The sequence below is a fragment of the Spermophilus citellus genome (genome assembly GCF_964194105.1).
Source record: "Spermophilus citellus genome assembly, chromosome: 4".
Taxonomy (NCBI): Eukaryota; Metazoa; Chordata; class Mammalia; order Rodentia; family Sciuridae; genus Spermophilus; species Spermophilus citellus.
In genome coordinates, this window is record NC_138185.1 from 68,307,134 (window position 1) to 68,326,631 (window position 19,498).

Genomic DNA, 19,498 nt, shown 5'->3' on the forward strand with positions numbered 1-19,498 from the left:
AAAGTCCCTGGCCTTCTGACACAGGCCTACCTACAGGCAGGCAGGCAGGCCATCAGTAGGCCTAAATGGCCTCCAATCCAGATCCCATTTCCCCAGCCAGGACACAGCCAGTGATCCTGGGAAGAAATATATCACCACACCAGAGGACAGGCCTGATTTGCATAGTCTGCACGTTTAATCACTTTAAAACTTCTAACATTATCTCGTGTCCATTAAATAGAACCAACAATGCTGGGCCTGTTTAAATTACAAGGAAAAAAAATCACTGTGCACCAACCCAGTATCTTACAAAACCAGCCGGGCTGGCCACGAGGGTAGGGGGATGGGAGAGGAGGGGGCACCCCTGGGCAGGTGACTGGGTACCTGGAAGGGCTAGGGGAAAGAAAATGGGGCTCCCAAATGGGAGGGGACTGATTGTCCTAATGGAAGGGGTGCAAAAGGCACGTCAGAAGAGGTGGCTTGGGGGGGCATAACAGGTCAGTGTTTTCTCTGCTAGGGCACAGTGTTGGAGGGGGCTTAGGTGCCACCACCTGCCCACCCCTGGCACTTGGAGAGCCAATGACCCATCAGCCCTTGGCACAAGCCCCATTTGAAACACAGATGTCAGCCTGCCCCTTCCACCCTGACCCCTTTTCCTAGAGCCCAACTGGCTGGCCTGTCTCTTTAAGACTTGGGGCTCAGCTACTTCTCACTCCTCAGCAACATGCTGCAGCCCCTACACCTCAGGAGCTGGGCAGCCAGGGGAAGAGCAGGGTGGACGTGGGTGTGAGAAGGTGAGTGTGAGAAGGTGGGTGTGGTCCAGCTGCTACCCCCATTAAAAATACAAAAAAAAAAAATCAGCATCTAAAGTGAAATAATCACAAAGTGAAAATATATCCTCAAACAGCTCCTGAGATCCCCACAGGGGAAAGCAGCATTGGGTGGGAGGCGGAAGAGGCCGGCTGGGCCACCGTCCCTCCCCACCACCCACCCAGGGGCTCCGGGACTGTGAGTGCCAACAGCCCAGGCAGCTCCGGGCTCAGAAAACAGGGACTTGGGCCCTGGTGGGAGGGGAGGGTGTTGGAGATAAGAGGGTGGTCAGGACACCAGCATGGGCTCCCCCCGCCCCAAGCTGCAGCCGTGGCCCATACCAGCCTGGCTCAGCCTGACAGCCAGCTGTTGTAGAGGCCTATAGCACAGAGGCAGGGGACACACACATGTGCACACCTGGAAGCACCTGCCTCGCCTTGGTCCCTTCCTATGATTGCCACTTCTGCTGAGGCTCACCAGAGGAGCGGGACAGGATTGGGGATGCAAAAGCCCTTGGTGAGGTGACCTCTCCTTCAAATACCTCTTAGGCCAGCCTCCCTGCTGCCTGGATGGGGACCATTATTGCTTTAGAGGGACAGGGAAGGGGCAAGAGCTGCAGCCTGGGTCGTGAATCCCCAAAAGGACTGCCTCTTCACTCCGCAAGAACTCCGGCTGGGGCCTAGGCCTTGAAAAGCTGCCCTAAAGGTTTCACTCCTTTCTCCACATGGAGGGGTGCTGGGGGTGAGGTGAGGCCCTCCCCTGTCCCCAGCTGGTCCTGGGGCCCTACCTTGGGCAGCTAGGTGGGCCCAAGGATTGGATAGGAAGCAGTTTCTGCCCCTCTTGCCTCCCAGCTGGGGTCCAAACCCAGTCCCAAGATAAAAAAATACTTTGGTGAATTAAAAAGTGCCCAAGGAAGGGATTGGCTTGAAGGGGCGGGCAGTGGGCTCGTCAAAGGGCGCTCTGGTCTTTGATAAAGGCGGTCCTCTCGCCCCGGCCCTCATCTTCTTCTGAGTCTGATGGGCACTCCTCCTGCCAGGCTTCAGGGGGGAGCCCCTTGTAGGAGATGAGGCCACGGTCCATGGTGTACACCTTCACCCCCCGAAAGCTGAAGCCTGAACGTAGTTGCAGGACCAGGAAGACAGTGACGAAGACCAGCACAATGAAGGCGCAGCTGAGGCCAGCCACCACCTCAGGCAGGTGAGAGGGCAACAGCCCAGCCTGCAGCCGTGGCTCTGCCTCCACCTCTGGGGACAGCCCTGGTGGTTGCTGCTGTTCAGGGGACTCGCGGCTGCTCTGGCTTTGCCTGGAGCACGTCTGCTCCACAGGGTCCAGGGAGGCATGGCTGGGGCAGCTGAGGCAGTCCGTGGGGGCTGGACCCTGGCATGTGGCACAGGAGGCATGGCAGGGGGCACACACACTGGCCCGGATGATTTCCATGTCATTCTCAGTGCTATAGTGTGTATCAAGGACTTGGGGTGTGAAGCCTGGTGGGCAGTGCTGGACACAGCTTTTCTGGTGCAGGGAAAAGCCTTCCTCACACACTGCCAGCAGAGAGAGAAAGGTAGTGTCAGCCAAATGGACCACAGCCACGAGCCACGTAAGCCCTCAGTCCCAGGTCCATGGCAGCCTGGTGAACCTAGACCTGCAGCCCCAAGCACAATTACCACAGTCCCTAGGATCCTCCAGGTCTTTTAAGACCCCTTATTCTCCTAGAGCAGGGCTTCAGGACAGGCACCCACTGTCCCTCACCTAACCCAGTGCACCTGCTGGTCCCAATAGAACCCACTACTAACCAACACAGGCCTGGCTAGATGTGAGGGTCTTGCAGCCGCTGCTCTCAGGAGGTGTGGGGAGCCCCTCAGGGGCTGTGCCATATAGTACAAGAGTGAACTTGGTCAGTGTCCCTGTTAGAGAAGGGGGTAAGAAGCAAGGGTTAGAGGGCACTGGCATCACACCAGGTCCCTCCAGCTCTTTTCCTTGTTCCCCACCCCTCAAGTATCCCCTATACCATAGTTGTTGGCTTCGCTGGTGTTTTCAATCTCCAGAACCCACTCGCCAGAAGGGTCCTCATCCCAAGAATGGGTTGTCATGAAGGCCCAGTCATTAAACCCATCTGCAGAGTAGTCATGTGGCCTGGAGGAGGGAGTTGAATATAGCCATTTGAGGGCCTTGGGGGATGCCAGGCCAGGTGACACCTAACAGACAAGACATGGTCCAAACACCCTTCCCCCCATGCAGCACCAATCCTGCCGGGCTGAAAATGCCTATTGGCTTGGCTGTTTCCCAGGGGGCCAAATGTTCTCAGCGAGGGGACTCTAGAGGGACAAAGGCATTTCATAAGGGAACACAACACTGATGTTAAATAGGTAGAAGCGAGGGATTCCTATGATATGAGGCAATCCCATAGGATAAAGCTGTCCCTCCCCAAATGCCAACAATGCCCTCAGTAGTATTCGATAGTGATTATTAGGGGTGTGGGTGAATGACTGAACATGGGCTGTGAGGGAGAAGAGGGGATGGGCAGGGCGAGCAGGGTACAGGACAAGAACCTGGCAGCCAGGAGGGTGGAGCGGGTGCCCATGGGGCTGACCAGGTGGATGGCCAGGTCGCCACGGCGATTATAGGACAGGGTTAGCCGCGCCTGAGCATGCTCCAGCCGGGTGATATGGTTGGGCTCGCCCAGACATGCAGTCACAGTCTTGCGCACCTCTAGCCGTTTGCCAATGTCCCTGTGCAGAGAGTATCACAGTGGGGTGTCAATTTTGCCCAAAAAGACCAGGGGGCACCCCCTATAGCTTTCAGGCCCCACTTGCCTCCTCCCAGCCCAGGTCCAGTTCTCACTTGGGTTCAGTGAGGATGTCAATGATACACTTCCGCTGGGGGGCCACTGTTGTCCAGTTCTGGGCCAGGGCCACCATGGCACCTGCGTCCAATAACCCATAGCCATATGAGTGACTCACTGTGGGGACAAGTAAGGCAGGATCAGCAGGGAGGCAGAGAATGTCCTCCACTTACCTTGGAGTCCAGCTCCCCCTGGGCTGCCCTGCCCTCACCTTTCCGGCCCACACCATTGGTGGCCCAGTCATTAGCATTAAGATGGGCTGGCTTTGAGGTCTGAACCACCAGATGTTGCATGTCCCGCCAGGTGAGGTTTTTACTGCACAGGAGGAAGGGAGAGGCCAGGATTCAATCTTTTTGGAGAAAAGCTGGATAGTAAATACTGCCCTGCATAGTACACTGAAACAAGGATGTTCCTCATCCACTTACTTGGCCTCTAGGGTGAGAGCAATGATGCCAGCTGCCAAGGGGGCAGAGGCTGAGGTGCCTGTGTGAGACTCTGTGCACTTCTGCCGCAAGTCAGTGGTCACCTGCCAGGAGACAAAAGCGTTCGGTTTTTGATGGGTACAGGGGGCTAGAAGGGCAACCTGCCTGCCTTCCTTCTGTCCACAGGCCCTGGATACTACCAATGGCATGGTGGGCCAGGGTGAAGAAACCTCAATCGCAACTGATGTCTTACTAACTTGCTATGGATAGACCAATGCATGGCCCCTTCTGGACTTTAGTTTCCCAAGGAATAAGGAGGTTCACCAAGAGCTTGGAGAGCAATGCCTGTTTTTATGGAGACTCTACATGCCTAAAGGGCTTCACAGATAGCTTTACAGCTCTCAAGAGTCTTAGAGAGGTTCCGACTCACATTCTATGATGCCTGAATGGCTATCACCCAGCCACATGGGGATGAGAGGCAGAGAGGTCTAAAAGGGGACCCTGAGCAGAGCCAATAACAGCCTCACTTCCCCAGCTCCCTGCCCCATGCAAGACTCACAATCTGCTTCTCATTCTGATTGCCACTGCTGTAGGTGGTGGCCAATGTGGATGAGCAGGCCTCGCTGTACCAGGGCACATTGCCGAACTGTGTGGCACTGCTGATGGACAGCGTGTAGATACTGTTGGTGTAGCCGTCGCAGTTGCAGCTGTCATGTTCCCGGCCCCCATTCCCTGAGGCCCAGACAAAGATGGAGCCCAGCCCCCCGCGGCCCTGTGGACAAAGTGGGCTGGGGTCACTCAGGATAGGTACTTAAGGGAGATTCAGTTGAAGACACTGCTACAGACTGGGAAGGCTAGAGTCTCATTCTCCGGGAACTCTGGATCCAGATCCACCTCTCACATCCCCTGTGAGATCCCTGGTAGATAAGTATGTATACAGAATTTATCTCTGTACACAAAATAAAAATAGACTAGAATAACTACCAAAATGCTCAGAGTGGTGATCTCCAGGGAGTAGTATTATGGGTGACTTTTATTTAACTTATGCTTTTTTTGTCCTCCCTACTTTTATTCTTTTTAATAGGGCTGGGATCAAACCCAGGCCCTTGAACATGCAAAGCATGTGTTCTACTACTGTTACACCTCTAGCCCTTAATGTTTTAATAAAGACACTTGTGTACAATTAAAAATAAACACAGTAAATAAAAACAAAAGGAAGAGAGCTATGGAGAGAACCATGCCCAGCCAGCCCCAAGAGGCTAGGCCTGGTTTCCAGGCCTGAGCAAGGACCCCCACCTTACCTGACTAACCCCCCGGAAGAAGGCCTCCTCAGCAAGGCGGGCTGGCCCATCCACTGTCTTGCCGTCATCCTCAGGGCCCCAGCTGGCACTGTAGATGTGGATGTGGTTGGGGTTCAGGCCCAGCGAGCGTGCCTCCACTGCATCTGTCACCTCACCATCCAGCATGCGCACCCCTGGCCATAGAAAGGATCAGAAGAAGGATGCTGTGTGGGCCCACTACCACGGGCCCCTCTGGGGATAAACCCAGTCCCACACCCCAGGGGACGGGCAGGAGAGGAGCAGGGGAGGGTAGAGGTCAGTGCTGAGAAACCCTGAGCCCCTAACTATTGCCTTTCCAAGAAAAGACACAAGGAGAGGAAGAGGACAGTGCTTTCTGCCCCTAACCTCTCATTCTGGATTAGAAAGATTCTTAGTTCTCAGAAGAGTGAGGTGATCAAGGCCTGCCATGTAAGGACTCAGATTGGGTTGTCAGGATTTAGACTCCTGCTAATAGACACCCCCCCCACCCCATAGTACCACCAGCACTGGGAGTCCAGCTCTTTGAGTTACTAAGAACCCCTATGGTCAGAAGGATCCCCAGTGGGAATGAGGCATGTGTGGCCAAAAGGAAAACAAGCAGAGTACACTCCTACCAGAAGGGCCCTCCCACTTCTAATATGGGATAGAGGGACCAAGGCACACACCTACCTCCAATACGGGCGTTGTAGGCCACGCCCACACCACAGACACCGTTGTTGGCCACTGCAGCCACTTCTCCTGCACACCGTGTGCCATGCCTGCCAGGACCAAAAGCAGAGCATTAGCGGAATAGACACACCACAGCAGATGCAGAGAGGCCAGGGCAGCCTGAGCAGCAGGAAGGATCAGCACACCCCTCTACCCATGATCACCATCCATGTGTATGCACAGACCCCTGCCACACACACTCCACTGGGCCTGTGGCCATCTCCAACTGGACCAGGACTGTGGCACTCAGGCTCATGAGGCACAAGATGCCTTAGGCACCTAGGCTCAGCCCTATGTCCTTGGTGAAAGAAAGGAGAAGGGAGACAGAGGTCAGGGACCTGCCGTTTCTTACCTGTTGTCATTCATCTGTGTGTACCGAGGCTGGGGGTCAGGGTCCTGGTCATTGACATCAAAGCTGGCTCCAGGATCCTGGAAAGGATGTGGTCATTGTCAGGAGCAGTCTAATCAAATGGCAGAACATGAGGTCCCCTTGATACTCCTCAGCAGGGATTACTGCCTCCCTCCCCCACCTCCTCACATAATTGCCTGCCAAGTCTGGGTGGTTCTTCTCAATGCCATCGTCCAGGATGGAGACCACGATGCCGTGCCCTGTGTAGCCCTGGGCCCAGGCCTCCTTCACATTCAGGTCCCGCTGAGTGACACCAGACTGTGAAGACACCCAACCTGATTATTTACAAGATGTGGTTGATTGTGTAAGGTTAGGACTAATTTGAAGAATCCCTTCACCACCCCAAAACCTCATTCTCCACTCATCCCAGCTCTAGAAGAGTCACCATTGGTCTTATGGCCTCTGTGAAATGTTAAGGGCTCTGGAGGGATGAGCTGAGGAAAGATCACCCAGCAAAGGAAAAAAAAAGAATTAGAGAAAGTCTTAGACATATCTGGAGGGGTCAAGTCCCCCAGAGGCCACATACCAGGTACCATTGCTGGGGAAACTTGGGATCTGTGGGCTCCTGGTACACATCCCGCTTGGACCTTCGCTTTGCCACCTGTTGTTCTAGCCACAGCACCTGGGAGGAAGCAAGGGAAAGATGATATAGCTTGGGTGAGGGGAGGAAGCAAGAGGAGCTCCTGACAGTGAGAAGGGTAGGGTGGCAACAAGAGGGGCTATGGTCATACTCACTTGAGGCTCCCTCTGCAGTCGGCTGTGCCGTGAGCGGTGAGGTGACAGGGACCGCTTTGTTACTGCTCGATGCCAGAAGTGGTAATAGTCGCCGAAGATCTGTAATAGATCAGGGTAACTGAGATGGGCTTTCAGTCCCCAGGGGCTGGGGGTAGACAATGGCTGGAAGGGGAGGCTCACAACAGCAGTGGGTGGTAGGGCATCTGCTTCCTGCCCAGGACCCTGCAAGAACAAGCAGGGGACTTTGCCCTCACTGGATATGCTGATTGAGCAACCTATGCCAAAAGCCCACAGGTAGGACAAGCCACTGCTTCTATCTCACTGGCCACCCAGAACTTGCCTACTACCTAGGTACCCTGAGAAGATAAGCCCAATTGTTTCAGTCCTATGGTGTCAGAATCACTGTTCTCACTGTCTTCACCCCCAGGCAATGTCCTGTGCCTAGGCCAGCAGGCCAGGACACACCTACCTGGCCCAGGTTGTGGAACCCATGTTTTCGTGCCACGCTATCAGCCACGGCTAGGCCTCCAGGAATGTGCACAGCCCACGTGTTGGTGAAGACCTTCTGGCCACAGGCATTAGCTGTCAGCAGCACCAAGACTCCTGCTGCTGCTACCACCCATAGCAACCAGGGCCTCAGCTCCATGGGGTGGCAGGAGGCTGGAACCCCAGAGCTCCCGTCTCCTTGGCCTGGTCACAGGGCTTTAGCTTCCACGTGCTTGCTCACTGCCTGTGGCCCGGGGCTGACTGGTGGGGGCATGGAGCCGAGATGGGCAGGGCTGTGGAGGAGAATGAGGGCTGCCGGCTCTGAGAGGAACAGGGGAAAAAGGGGGAAAGAGTCAGTCCCTCCTCAGCCACATGCCTAAGGCTGCCCTTTCTACCCCATGGCTCAATCTGGGCCTAAAAGAGGCTCTGGGAAACCAGGGGTAGTGACATACACCTGTAATTAAAGCTACTTGAGAGGCTGAGGCAGGAGGATTCCAAGTTTGAGGCAAGCCTCGACAACTTAGGAAGACACTATCTCTCAAAAAATAAAAATATCTGGAGGTATAGCTCAGTGGTAAAGCACACCTGGGTTCAGTCCCTAGTACAAGAAAGAGGGTGTGGGTGCTAGTGGAGAAGAAAGGAGTTAAACCAAAAAACCCCTGAAGAAATCTACCCCTCCAAGGTCAGTGTAATAAACTGACACATGGACCACCCTATACACACACATCTCTTTCTTTTTTTTTTAATATTTATTTTTTAGTTGTAACTGGACACAATACCTTTATTTTATTTATTTATTTTTATGTGGTGCTGAGGGTAGAACCCAGCTCCTACGTGCTAGCGAGCGCTCTATCTCTGAGCCCCAGCTCCATTCCCACATACATCTCCTTCTTTCGAAACCAGGGAACAGAAGTGGGATGAAGAAAGAATATCAAGTTTTGAGTTCCTTTTTTTCCTCAAAATCAGAAACAACAAATAAAAATTCACCATAATCAAAGTAAAAAAGATACACTATAAAGCAGTATGTACACACAATCTTATTTTGTTTTTTTTTAAAAACTATTTATACATGCATATTTATACATAACCCAAAACAAAATCTGGAAGGACACACGCCAAAATGTTAACAATGGTTCTCTCAAGATGAAGACAATTTCAAGTAACTGGTATTTCCTTCTTTGTATCATTGTATATTATCAACAATAGTGAGGATTTAAAGGAATAAAAATGTTGGCTTTTTAAAGGTTTTTAAATGAACAGGGTCTACCAAACTCACTAGAGTTTCCTGGTTCAGCAAAACAGATTCAGCCCGAGGGAGTTACTCACAAAGCCCACAGTTCCTGGGAGGAAAAATGGTCAACCCAAGTTGGGATGGAGCCTGGGAGGACATGCTTGGAGCATAGGAGATCCCCCAGGCTTCACCTCCCTCTAAGGCTGAGATGGCAGCCATCTGCAAAGTCAGGGTGCCCAGGCTCTTTTTACTGTTTCCTGGGGAAATCGGGGGCTTCCCAGCCCTGCCTTGCCTGGGGGCTCCCAGCCACCCCCTTGCTTGCTCCAGGCCCACCACCTTGTGTAATCAGAGCTGGGCAGCCAGGGCAAACACTGGCTGCAAAGCCAGGAGCGCCAAGGTGAGGCTGAATCAATAGTCCATGTGTTGTTTTTCCTCCTTTAGCAAACAGACAGCGGGACCTCTGTGCCTGGGGCCACATAACTGTCCCCATACAGGGACCCTGACTAACCAGAAGCCAAGCTCCTGGGGTGGGCAGCAGTTAGGGTAGTCTCAGTTGGGCTGCTGGGGGTACCCTGTCTCAGTGCCAAGCTCCTTGAGTCACTTTTGTGCCTGCCCACAGGGCCCCATGCCCCTACTATACCCTTGGCCCAGCCCCAAAGGAGGCCATACTGCCAGATGGCAAATGAAGGTACCCCAGCTCACACAGGCCCTGGGGAGCTGGGCAGGCAGGCTAGACACTGGGAACCCCTTGTTTCTTCAGGGGCTGTCACAGCCACAACCAGCCTCTCTGGCTGCTGTAGTCCCACCAGGCAGGCTGGGGGCGGGGGTGGGGGACTCCACATAATTCCTGGAGTATTTTCAGTTTACACCAAAATAACCTGACAGCTGATGGCAGGAGACATCTACAATGCAGCTTCTCCACACCCCTGATGGGCAGAGCCCACAGGGCTCCATGATAAGCCTGGGAGCCACAGCTCCATTAAGCTTTGGGCAGCTGAAGCATGTCCCAGTCCCTGGGAGTGGAGGGACCCTGAGGCCCCATTTAAAAGAATGTGGGGCCAGGCTCAGTGGCACATGCCTGTAATCCCAGCAACTCAGGGGGGCTAAGGCAAGAGAATCACAAATTTGAGGCGAGCCTCAACAATTTAGCCAGAAACTGTCTCAAAATATTTAAAAAGAAAAAGGACTGGGGATGTGTCTCAGGGGTAAAGTGCCTCTGTGTTCAATCTCTAAAACTAAAATTTAAATAAAAATAAAAGGATATGGGGCACAGGGGGCACAGCCATATGGGAACTGGGTCTCTTCCTCCCGCCACGTGGGGGGGGGTATACTAGGGATTGAACCCAAATGTACTCTACCACTGAGCTATATCCCTAGCCTATTTTATTTTTTGAGACAGAATCTTGTGAAGTTGCCAAGGCCGGCTTTATACTTGTGATCCTCATGCCTCAGCCTTCCAAGTAGCTGAGATCGTCTCCACTTCTTGCCACACAGCTGCCTCTTGGATCCAGATGTCATGTAAAGAGACACTGACCACAGTGCTATGGGCCTTCAAATCTAAGGCTGAATTCATCTGGGTCTAGCCCAGATTCCAGCACACCGTGGACGGAGCTGCAGCTGCTTGGTGTTAAAGATGATTAACCAACTATCTAATTACCTTGCAGCACCCAGAAAGAAAGCAGGCTTCAGGCACAACTAAACAGACTCCAAGAAAGAGAGCCTACCAATCCTCTACCTAGCGTCCTCAGCCATAGTAAGGTATCCTTATGGCTTTGAGAGCCACAAAGACCTGCAGACAGTTCTGTCTTAGCATCCAGGACACAGGAAGGACCCCCCCACCCCCCACACACAAAGAGCAGGAGCTGAGAACAGTGAATGAATGGGCTTCTCCCCACCCCCATCTTAGACTCTGACTCACCCTCTGAGTCCCAGTGGTCTTAAACTCTGAGGCTTGCTGTATTTCTGTCCCCTAGTGATGGGTCTCACATGGACCTGAGCTCCAGGATTGACCAGAGAGAGATGTGGGTGCTCATTCTGACTGTTGTTCTTGGGCAGAGCCCATTTCTCCAGTCTCAGACTTTTCCAACACAGATGGTTACCCCACTGCACCTGAACTGCACCTACCTCAGGTTGGGCTGCTGTTTTCCAGGCACTGGAGGTCTGATTCCCACACAACCACAGAGCAAGCCACTGAGGGCCACTGGAAAATCCAATCAGATCTCTCTTTCCATCAAAGACCCCAGCCAGGTCCTGTTACAGGCACTGGGAGGCTCCCAAGAATTTCTGACTACTAGTTCCTGCTCAGCTAGTATTTGCTGTGTGATCTTATACAAGTCACTTCCTCTGTCTGGGCCTCAGTTTCCTTGGTGGTAAAAACGGTTAGACCAGCGGTTTTCAAACTTTTTTTAAAGCCACAGAATCCTCTATTAAAAAAAAAAAATCAAATCTTATGTGGAAGCCCAGTATAGGTAATAGTAAACCTAGCTAGGGCTGCTCTGGTTAAGTTGGGGCAAGCTTGACTACTCTCCTATGCTGTGTCCACACCTGGCCAGAAGCTGCCCAGCCCTCATTAAGAGCACATCACCTGGATTCCCCTCACATCCCAACACTCTCAAGTAGATGAGGGTCTGCCCCCGCGGGGAAAAGGGGTGTGGGTGATGGGAAAGCAGGTACTGACCAGACAAGTGGTTGCCGTCAGACCTGTCTGGGAATTGGGCAGCCCCTTGGTCTAGCCACCCCACGGGGACAGCAGGGGCCTCCACCAGGCCTCGGGAGGAAGCAGCCCTGGAACCTACCTGAGCCAGCCTGCCAGCATCCCCGAATCCCACACCTGAGTGCGCCCACCACACAGGTGTGCGGACTGAGGCAAGGCTCCAGCGTGAATGATCTCTACCTCACGAATTGCCGCTCCACTCCTCCCCTCTCCCGGTGGGACGCAGGCCCTCCCCAGCCGCAGAGTGGGCGAGCCGGCGGCGGCCCCGGAGGACGGCGGGGAGGCGGGAGCACCCAGCGCCTCCGGAATTCTCTCTCCCCATCCCGCCCCCAGCAGAGGCCCCGCAGGCGCTTCCTGGGGTCAGAGGGCTCGCCCCGGCCCCAAGCGGAAAAGTACCGGCACGGGCAGGGACCAGGGCCGGGGCCCGGGCGCTCAGGTGGGCTACGGAGCGCCCTTCCTGGTCCCCGTGGCTCCACCTCCGGACCGGCCCCGGAGCCAGTTCCCAAAGCCGGGCGGGCAGCAAGGGCCCGGGTCAGGGCTACCCCGACACCAGCGCCCTCGATTCTTCCCCGCCGGGGCGCCCGGGCCGCGGAGCTCGCTCTCCTGGGGCAGAGCGGCCCGGCCTGAATGGCTCCCCGCGGGCCCGGCACCGCGGCGCGCTGCCTCCCTGGGCCCCGGGCCCCGCGCCCTCACTGCTTACCCTGGGGAGCCCGGGCGGGGAAACTTTTCCAGGCGAGCGCCGCGGCGGCTCAGGCGCCCCTCGGCCGAGCGGAGAGCCCGGCGGCGGGGGCCTGGGCTCGGCGCGGTCCCCGCGCCAGCAGCAGCGTCACGGTGCGGAGGCGGGGAGGCGCGGCGGCGCGGCCTCGGCCCGGCCGACGACCAGGGCAGGGCTCGGCCTCGCTCCGGCTCGGGCGGGGGCAGCGGCCGGGCCGCGGCGGCGCGGCTTGTTTACTCGGGCCGCTGTCACGGCGGCGGCGGCGGCCCGGGCTCCTCCTCCTCCGCCGCCGCGCCCCTCCCCCTCGCGGCGCCACCTCCGCGCTCCCCCGGCCGCCGCCGCCGCCGCCGCCGCCGCCGCCGCCGCCGCCGCCGCCGCCGCCGCCGCCGCCGCCGCCGCCGCCGCCGCCGCCGCCGCCGGCCCGCCGCGCAGCCCAGCCCGTGCAGCGCATGCAGCCCAGCCCGGGCCCGCGTTCCGAGTGCGAGCGCCGCGCGACCCTGCACGCCCGGCCCTGCGGCCTTCTGGGGCGCCCGCTGCCTCTGGCTCCCTGTAGGGGCAGGTAGGACGTGGGGCCGGTGATCCCAAAGCCCTCACGGTCGCCAGCGCGCCCCCCCTGGGCCTCATAGTCCCCGTCTCTGCCCCCGGGTTCGGCTCTTCGTACCGCGAGCTCCCTGGGCAGCTGGTTGTGGACACCCGAACTCGGAACCCTCTTGAGGGGATGGGAAGGGAAGGGTCTGGGGAGTCATTCCGAGCCCAGCCTCGGCAGGACTCTGGGAAGCTGGCGTTCTCCCCACCTCCACCCCCACCCCAGCCCTTCCCCGCTTCCCCAGCTCTTCCTGAGTCCTGAGTTTGGGCATGACCGGGTGAAGGGGCCTGGGATGGCAGACCTGGGGCATGCCACTTGAAGGTCCTGTCTCCCAGCGGCAAGACAAACCTCGTGGCCTGTTAGAGGAGTCACGATTTTATTTGCTTGTGTTTGGACAGGTGGATACATAAGCAAAAGTAACCCATCTTTTAATTCCCCCCCCCCCACACACACACACCAACGACATGCCAGGCACTTGGCCAGTGATATAAGATTATCTCTTCCTTAGGTATATTATTAATCCACATAATCCTTTCTCAGACTGACGTTATTAATCCCATTTTACTGATAAGGAAACTGAGGTGTACAAAGTTTAAATAATTTGCCCTAAATCCCACAACTAGCAGGCCTTGGATCCTGGAAGAGACCTGGGGTTTTAGTGAGCCTGAATCCAAGCTACTTGAAATATACCAGCTGAAGCCTCTCCCTCCCTGGGTCCCTGCCCTAAAAAATGTCTGTGCTACTTGGCTGAGGTGGACACTGCTTGAGCTGAGAAAGAAAAGAGGGAAAATGTGGCCAAGAGCTTCCCAGGCTGGGTTATTCCAAGGTCGTGGAGCAGCCTCTGCCTATCCCTTCCTGCTCCCTGTGAGATAACCTGGCAGCAGAGTGCTATCCTGTCACCTCCTTCACAAAGGTTCCCGGATAATGATAAAAACAAATGCCACGGAGTGCTTACCCGGAGCCAGGCACCATTCTAAGCCAGTTCCATGTATTAACTCTTCTCACCACAAACCTCATGAGATAGGTACGGTACTGTTTTCCTTCAGGAGCTTGTATTTAATTTTATTTTGAGGTAGGGTATTGTTAAATTGCCCAGGCTAGCTGGAACTGCGATTTGCCTCCCCAGTAGCTGGGATTACATGCATGTATCTGCTTCACAATGTTTTTTTGTTTTATTTTTGTGGTAATGGGGATTGAACCAAGGGCCAAGCAAATGCTCTACCATCGAGCTACATTCCAGCTCTTCTTCTTATTTTAAGACAAGGTCTTGTGTAATTGCACAGGCTTGCCCTGTTCTTGCAATTCTCCTGCCTCAGCCTCCCAAGCAGCTGGGACTATAGTCACATACCCCCATGTCCTGTTTCCATTAGGAGTCTTTTATGCATCATGAACTACATTTGACAGAGGAGGAAACAGTCCCAGAGAAGTTAAATAATATTCTTAAAATCACTCATGTGAAAGATCAACCAGCGAACTGGAGTTCAAGTCCCTGTGGCACTGTTTTGTATTGTGCCACCTTAACTCCTCAGAGCCCCCATATCCCTCTGTAAAATAAGAGATAATATTCAATTAATGGGTTTAGGTGCTTTTGGGATACCCTTACAAACATGACAGAAAATTTAAGAATGTAGGGTTCCTCAGAGCTAGGAGATAAGTTGGTAAATCCATAAATCTGTTTGACTCCCAGTTTGGGGACTTCCCGCCCACAAGGAGTCAAAACTTCTAGGGGCAACCTTGGGGTAGCCCCTACCATCACCAGCCACAGTTGGAAGAACAATACTCCTATAGTGAGACTGAGGCAGGAAGTGAGTCACAGTTCTTCCTCAGGCTATGAGCAAGAGAACCCCATTGAGGGGAAATAGGGACAGGGCTGGCCCCACCTCACATGGGAGTCCCCCAGTGCCCTTCCTTTGTGTTCTGTGGCCTAGAAGAAAGGTCAGCCGAGAAAGAAAGCACTACAGGCTACCTCAGTTGCCCTATCCATCTGGGAGTTGGTCCTAGGCAAGCTGCTGTGGGTTTTTGGAGAAGGAAGGACCAAAAGGCTGCCACTCAGACAGAGGCTATGCAGCTTCCCCATTTCTTCTGCCAGCTTGTTCTTCCAATCATGCCTTTGGCATAAAGATAGAATTCATTAAACTATGTTGCTCAAAGGTGCATCATTAGGGGGAGGGAAGAGGAGGTATTGAGCAGGTAAGCACCTGCCCTGCTTCACCCAAAGCCTGTCCACTCTGATCCTTCTCACATTCTGGGGTTTCCCAGAAGATTGTATTTTGCAACAATTCTGCCTAGAAAAGATTTGGAAGCCACTCTCTGAGATACCTCTGGAGAGAATCAGCTGCCCCAGCTGAGAACTTCTGCCTTTATCTCTTTGAAGCAGGTATCTTCTCTTTATCTCTCCCAGCTGATTGATCTGAGGCCTCAGGGCCTAAGAAGCTAAGCTGTCTCTAAAGCTCAGGACTTGTGACTTGGGCTTTAGGAGCCCAAGGTCCTCTTTGGTGAGCCATTATAAGTTTTATACTACAGTTAGTAGTTAGTAGGAGTGACAGTAGGAGCCTGGAGATAGGAAAAGCAGGGTCTGCCTAATAGGGAAATCCTGGGGGCCAGGAGGGGCTGGAAAAGGGTTCCCACTTTCCAGGCAGGGATCTGGGAGTAAGGGTCCAGCAGCCGGATCTCTCTTTATCTTTGAATTTGCAGCTAATGCATGAGACTCCTTAGTAACTATAGGGTAATCACAGTTCTAAATTCCCCAGTTCCATTGTCCCCTTGCAGTGCTCTGGGAGTCCCTATTTCTCAAACCACTTCCCTGCCTCATACACCTCAAATAAAGCCTTCAGCAGCAGCACCCATGCCTGATTTTAATCAAAATGTACACAACATCCATGTTTGTATAGAAGGGTACACAACAAAATTTAACTGGTGCATCTTCTGAAAGGATGAGACCTGAAAGCTTTTCATTTTCTTCTTTTTTGCTTACCTGCATTTTCAGGAGTGTGTACAATAGCTCTTCTAATGTTATGGTGAAAGCTTCAAGTCAGGCAGAATTGAATAAAGCATGCCCACGCTTCACCATCTAGCTCCAGAACACCTGGGATCCATCCTATTGCCGCTGCTTCCCCTGTTGGCTGCTGGTGCCACAGTCAAGCTCCTCTTCTGTCACAAGGCATAGCCCTTCCAGTTCTGGCTAAACCACTTTGGGAAAACCTCCTTTATATGACAGGCAAACAGGGTGCCTGTGAGTGAGAGGGAGGAGCTGGAGATTAGAAGTGAGTTGGTGGTGAAATATTTGGTCATGCTGGGACTGGATCCCAACATGGCCAGCCCTTCTCATTTTCTCATTTATTGGGGTGGGTCTACATTTACCTTTCACCATCTGGCTCTACCACATCCTAGACACTCATTGATTTAATGGCTTCCTTTGGCCAGCTCTATGTCTTCTGCCTTGTTTTCAATACTCAGCCAGTGCTACCTACAATCAATCACCTAATAACTGCTTTGGGCACAGTCTCTTCGGTCAGATAGAAATTCATTCATCACCAGCTGAATGTTGGATCCTGGTACCTCAGATCCCTTAGGGATTGTCCTCAGGAATCCAGAGGCTGCCTCTGGTAGAATTGAAAGGAGGTATGAGACTCACCTGAATCTTCCTGAATCTGGGAACTCCATGACCTTGAGTTTCAACAAACCTGCTGCCCTTCCTTAGCCCATTTGATCCAGAAATGTATGCAATGATTGTAGCTTCTTATTGAGTTTTCCAATTGGTTTGTCAGCTGGAATAGGGTTTCTCAATCTCAACTCTTGATGTCTTGAGTTGTGGGGACTGTCCATGCATTGTAGGATGTTCTCCAAACACTCCCTGGTCTCCAAACACTAAATGCCAGTAGCACCCCCATTCCTATTACATCCAAAAAGCTTCCCAGACATGCCAAATCACTTCCAATGACAAAATCACTCCCAATTAAAAACTGCTCGTTCATATTGGGGAATAGGAATGTCACAGGTTGGCAGTTAATGTGTCAGGATTGGAGGCAGTGGAGTTATGGGCTGGCTGGGAATTGTGCACCAAGACAGCTCCCAAGCCCAAAACTGCCTAATATGGCAGTATGACAAACGGGGCCACTTAGTGTTCAGGACAAAAAAATCGTATGCATCTTCCTGACGTCTGAGGACATCATTTTCACAATGTTGATGATAATGCAGAATCGATGTGTGCACCTGCAGTCCCAACACTCGGAAAACTGAAGCAGAAGAGCCTCAAGAGTCACAGTCTGCTTGCACAATAGACAGAGATCCCTGTCTTAAGGAAAACAAAAACAACAAACAAACAAACAAAAAAGACAGAATGCAAAGCGCAGTGGTGGTGCCTGTAATCACAGCTACTCAGGAGGCTGAGGGAGGAGGATTGAAAGTTCCTGGTTAGCTGAACAACTTAGAATCTATCTCAAAATAAAAAGGACTAGGGATGTAACTCAGTGACAGAGCACTTGCTTAGCACATGAGAGACCATGGGTTCAATCCCCAGTACTGCAAATAAATAAAAGAACAAAATAAAAAAGGGTACTCTGTTTGCAAAGGTGAGGAAGTGGGTGAGACATGTTAGCATTGACTATATTCAGAGAGTAGATTCATGACTGCTTGGGAAAGGGGGATAGGGAGGGGTGAGAGGAAATTTGGGATTATGGATATGATCATTATCTTGACTGTGGTGATGGTTTCATGGCTGTGTACTTACGTCAAAACATATCAAGTTGTACACTTTATGTACAGTTTATAGTGTGTCAATTAAAACTCAATAAAACTTTTTTAAAAGTGTTTAATTGTTTGAAGTTTCTTTTTAAACTCTTTTTAAATTATATATATATATATATATATTTTTTTTTTTTTTTATCAGCGGACACAGCATCTTTGTTTGTATGTGGTGCTGAGGATCAAACCCCGGGGCCGTATGCATGCCAGGCGAGCCCGCTATCGCTTGAGCCACATCCCCAGCCCCAATTGTTTGAAGTTTTAGTGCTAAAAGGACATTATTTTGAAAATTCACTCATGTAATTAGCCCGTTTTTTTCTTTCTTTCTTTTCCTTTTTCTTTTAGAGGATTGAACCCAGGGCGCTTTGTCACTGAGCTACATCCCCAATCCTTTTTCATTTTGAGACAGGGTCTTGCTAAGTTGCTTAGGGCCTTGCTAAATTGCTGAGGCTGCCCTCTAACCTGTAATCTTCCTGTCTCAGCCTCCCACGTCACTGGGATTACAGGCATGTGCCACTGTGTCTGGCTGTGAGTAGCCCATTTCTTGATTGTGTTCTATAAGTGAGGGGTCACTAGAGTACTTAAAAAGAAAATAATCATGGGGGCTGGAGTTGTGGCTCAGTGGTACAGCACTTGCCTTGCATGTGTGAGGCACTGGGTTTGATCCTCAGCACCACATAAAAATAAATAAATAAAGTAAAGGTATTGTATCCACCTACAACTTAAAAAAAATGATCATGGATACAGGCTTGACCTAAGAAAGGAAGCAAAAGAATGGCAACAACAGTTGGCTCCAAAGTCGCTCTGAGAAACGAGCCAGTCCTCAGTTTAGGAAAGCATAGGAGAGTCTTTCCGTTGGATGATGCTATCAAACCAACAAGTCTGGAACAGTATTATCAGGGGCTTGAGAAAATAAAATAACAAATATAATGCTAATTGCCAAGGAAAGAACAGAGGATTCTGGAAATCACAGGCTCCTCCACTGACTTTAATCCCTAAAACAAACATCACTGGGGAAAAAAAAAATCAGTTAATACCCCATGGAGGTGGGCGGGCACTCTCTCTCAATGGGGCATGGTGCACCTGGGGAGTAGGGCACTCCGGGAGCCCGGTGCCATGTGCCAACCTGCTCATAGATTGTAGGTTCATGCCTGAGGACTGCAGTTGGCAGGAGGGGATGCCTGAGATGCCCAAAAGGGAGAGCTATGAGTAGCAAACAATGAGGGGCCCTCACTGGGGTCCAGATGCTTCTTAGTTGATGAAGACCTCCACTGAGGTTCTTGGGAGCCCCCAGGCAAGGCAGGGGAGTAAGAGAAATGTTGTAATAGGGATAAATTATATGTGGAAACAAACTTGTGAAAGGTTTAGTGTGCACCAGGTATTCATTCATTTCTCTAGTATTGATTGAGCACCTATTGAATACAAGACCTTTTCCAGTGTCCAGTTTCTAAAGAACTTCAGATATCCCAAGTACTATGGAATACAGTAATAAAGAGGGGAATGTGAGCTGGGGTTGTAGCTCGGTGGTAGAGCATTTGCCTCCTACATGTGAGACACTGGGTTCGATCCTCAGCACCACATAAATAAATAAAGGTATTGTATCCATCTACAACTAAAAATATTAAAAAAAAAAAAAAAGGTAATGTGGCTGGCCATGGTGATGCCTGCCTGTAGGAGGGAAAGAGTAGAAAGAGAGGAGATAGGGGGTAGAAAGGAGCTAGATCATGGAGCACTTGGCAGATTGGGCCTTGATGTCAAATTAATTCCCACAGCAATGGGCAGTTTTGGAGAATTTTACTA

General features: G+C 52.3%; 1 protein-coding gene and 1 long non-coding RNA gene across 4 annotated transcripts; one reads left to right on the top strand and one right to left on the bottom strand.

The window, feature by feature from the left end:
• Nucleotides 1-152: 152 nt before the first annotated feature.
• On the bottom strand, nt 153-12,695 carry FURIN (furin, paired basic amino acid cleaving enzyme). Of its 3 annotated transcripts, none has more exons than XM_081289364.1 (16): nt 12,355-12,694; nt 7,694-8,031; nt 7,225-7,323; nt 7,016-7,111; nt 6,619-6,747; nt 6,433-6,509; nt 6,042-6,130; nt 5,355-5,527; nt 4,613-4,825; nt 4,057-4,157; nt 3,843-3,946; nt 3,631-3,748; nt 3,339-3,518; nt 2,798-2,922; nt 2,583-2,693; nt 153-2,330 (listed from the first exon to the last, which is right to left on the bottom strand). In XM_081289364.1, exons 2-16 carry the CDS (start codon nt 7,868-7,870, stop codon nt 1,738-1,740), a joined length of 2,385 nt encoding a protein of 794 aa, XP_081145490.1. In that variant the 5' UTR covers nt 7,871-8,031; nt 12,355-12,694; the 3' UTR covers nt 153-1,737. The 3 variants fall into 3 exon arrangements, with proteins under 3 accessions (XP_081145490.1, XP_081145491.1, XP_081145492.1); XM_081289365.1 differs by lacking the exon at nt 12,355-12,694 and adding an exon at nt 11,737-12,321; XM_081289366.1 differs by having other exon boundaries at nt 1,737-2,330; nt 2,587-2,693; nt 12,355-12,695.
• Nucleotides 12,696-12,762: 67 nt separating this feature from the next.
• On the top strand, nt 12,763-17,448 carry LOC308648542. The gene is made up of 2 exons (XR_014021851.1): nt 12,763-13,979; nt 15,942-17,448. It is a non-coding gene; the product is annotated as an uncharacterized lncRNA (long non-coding RNA).
• The last annotated feature ends 2,050 nt before the right edge of the window (nt 17,449-19,498 follow it).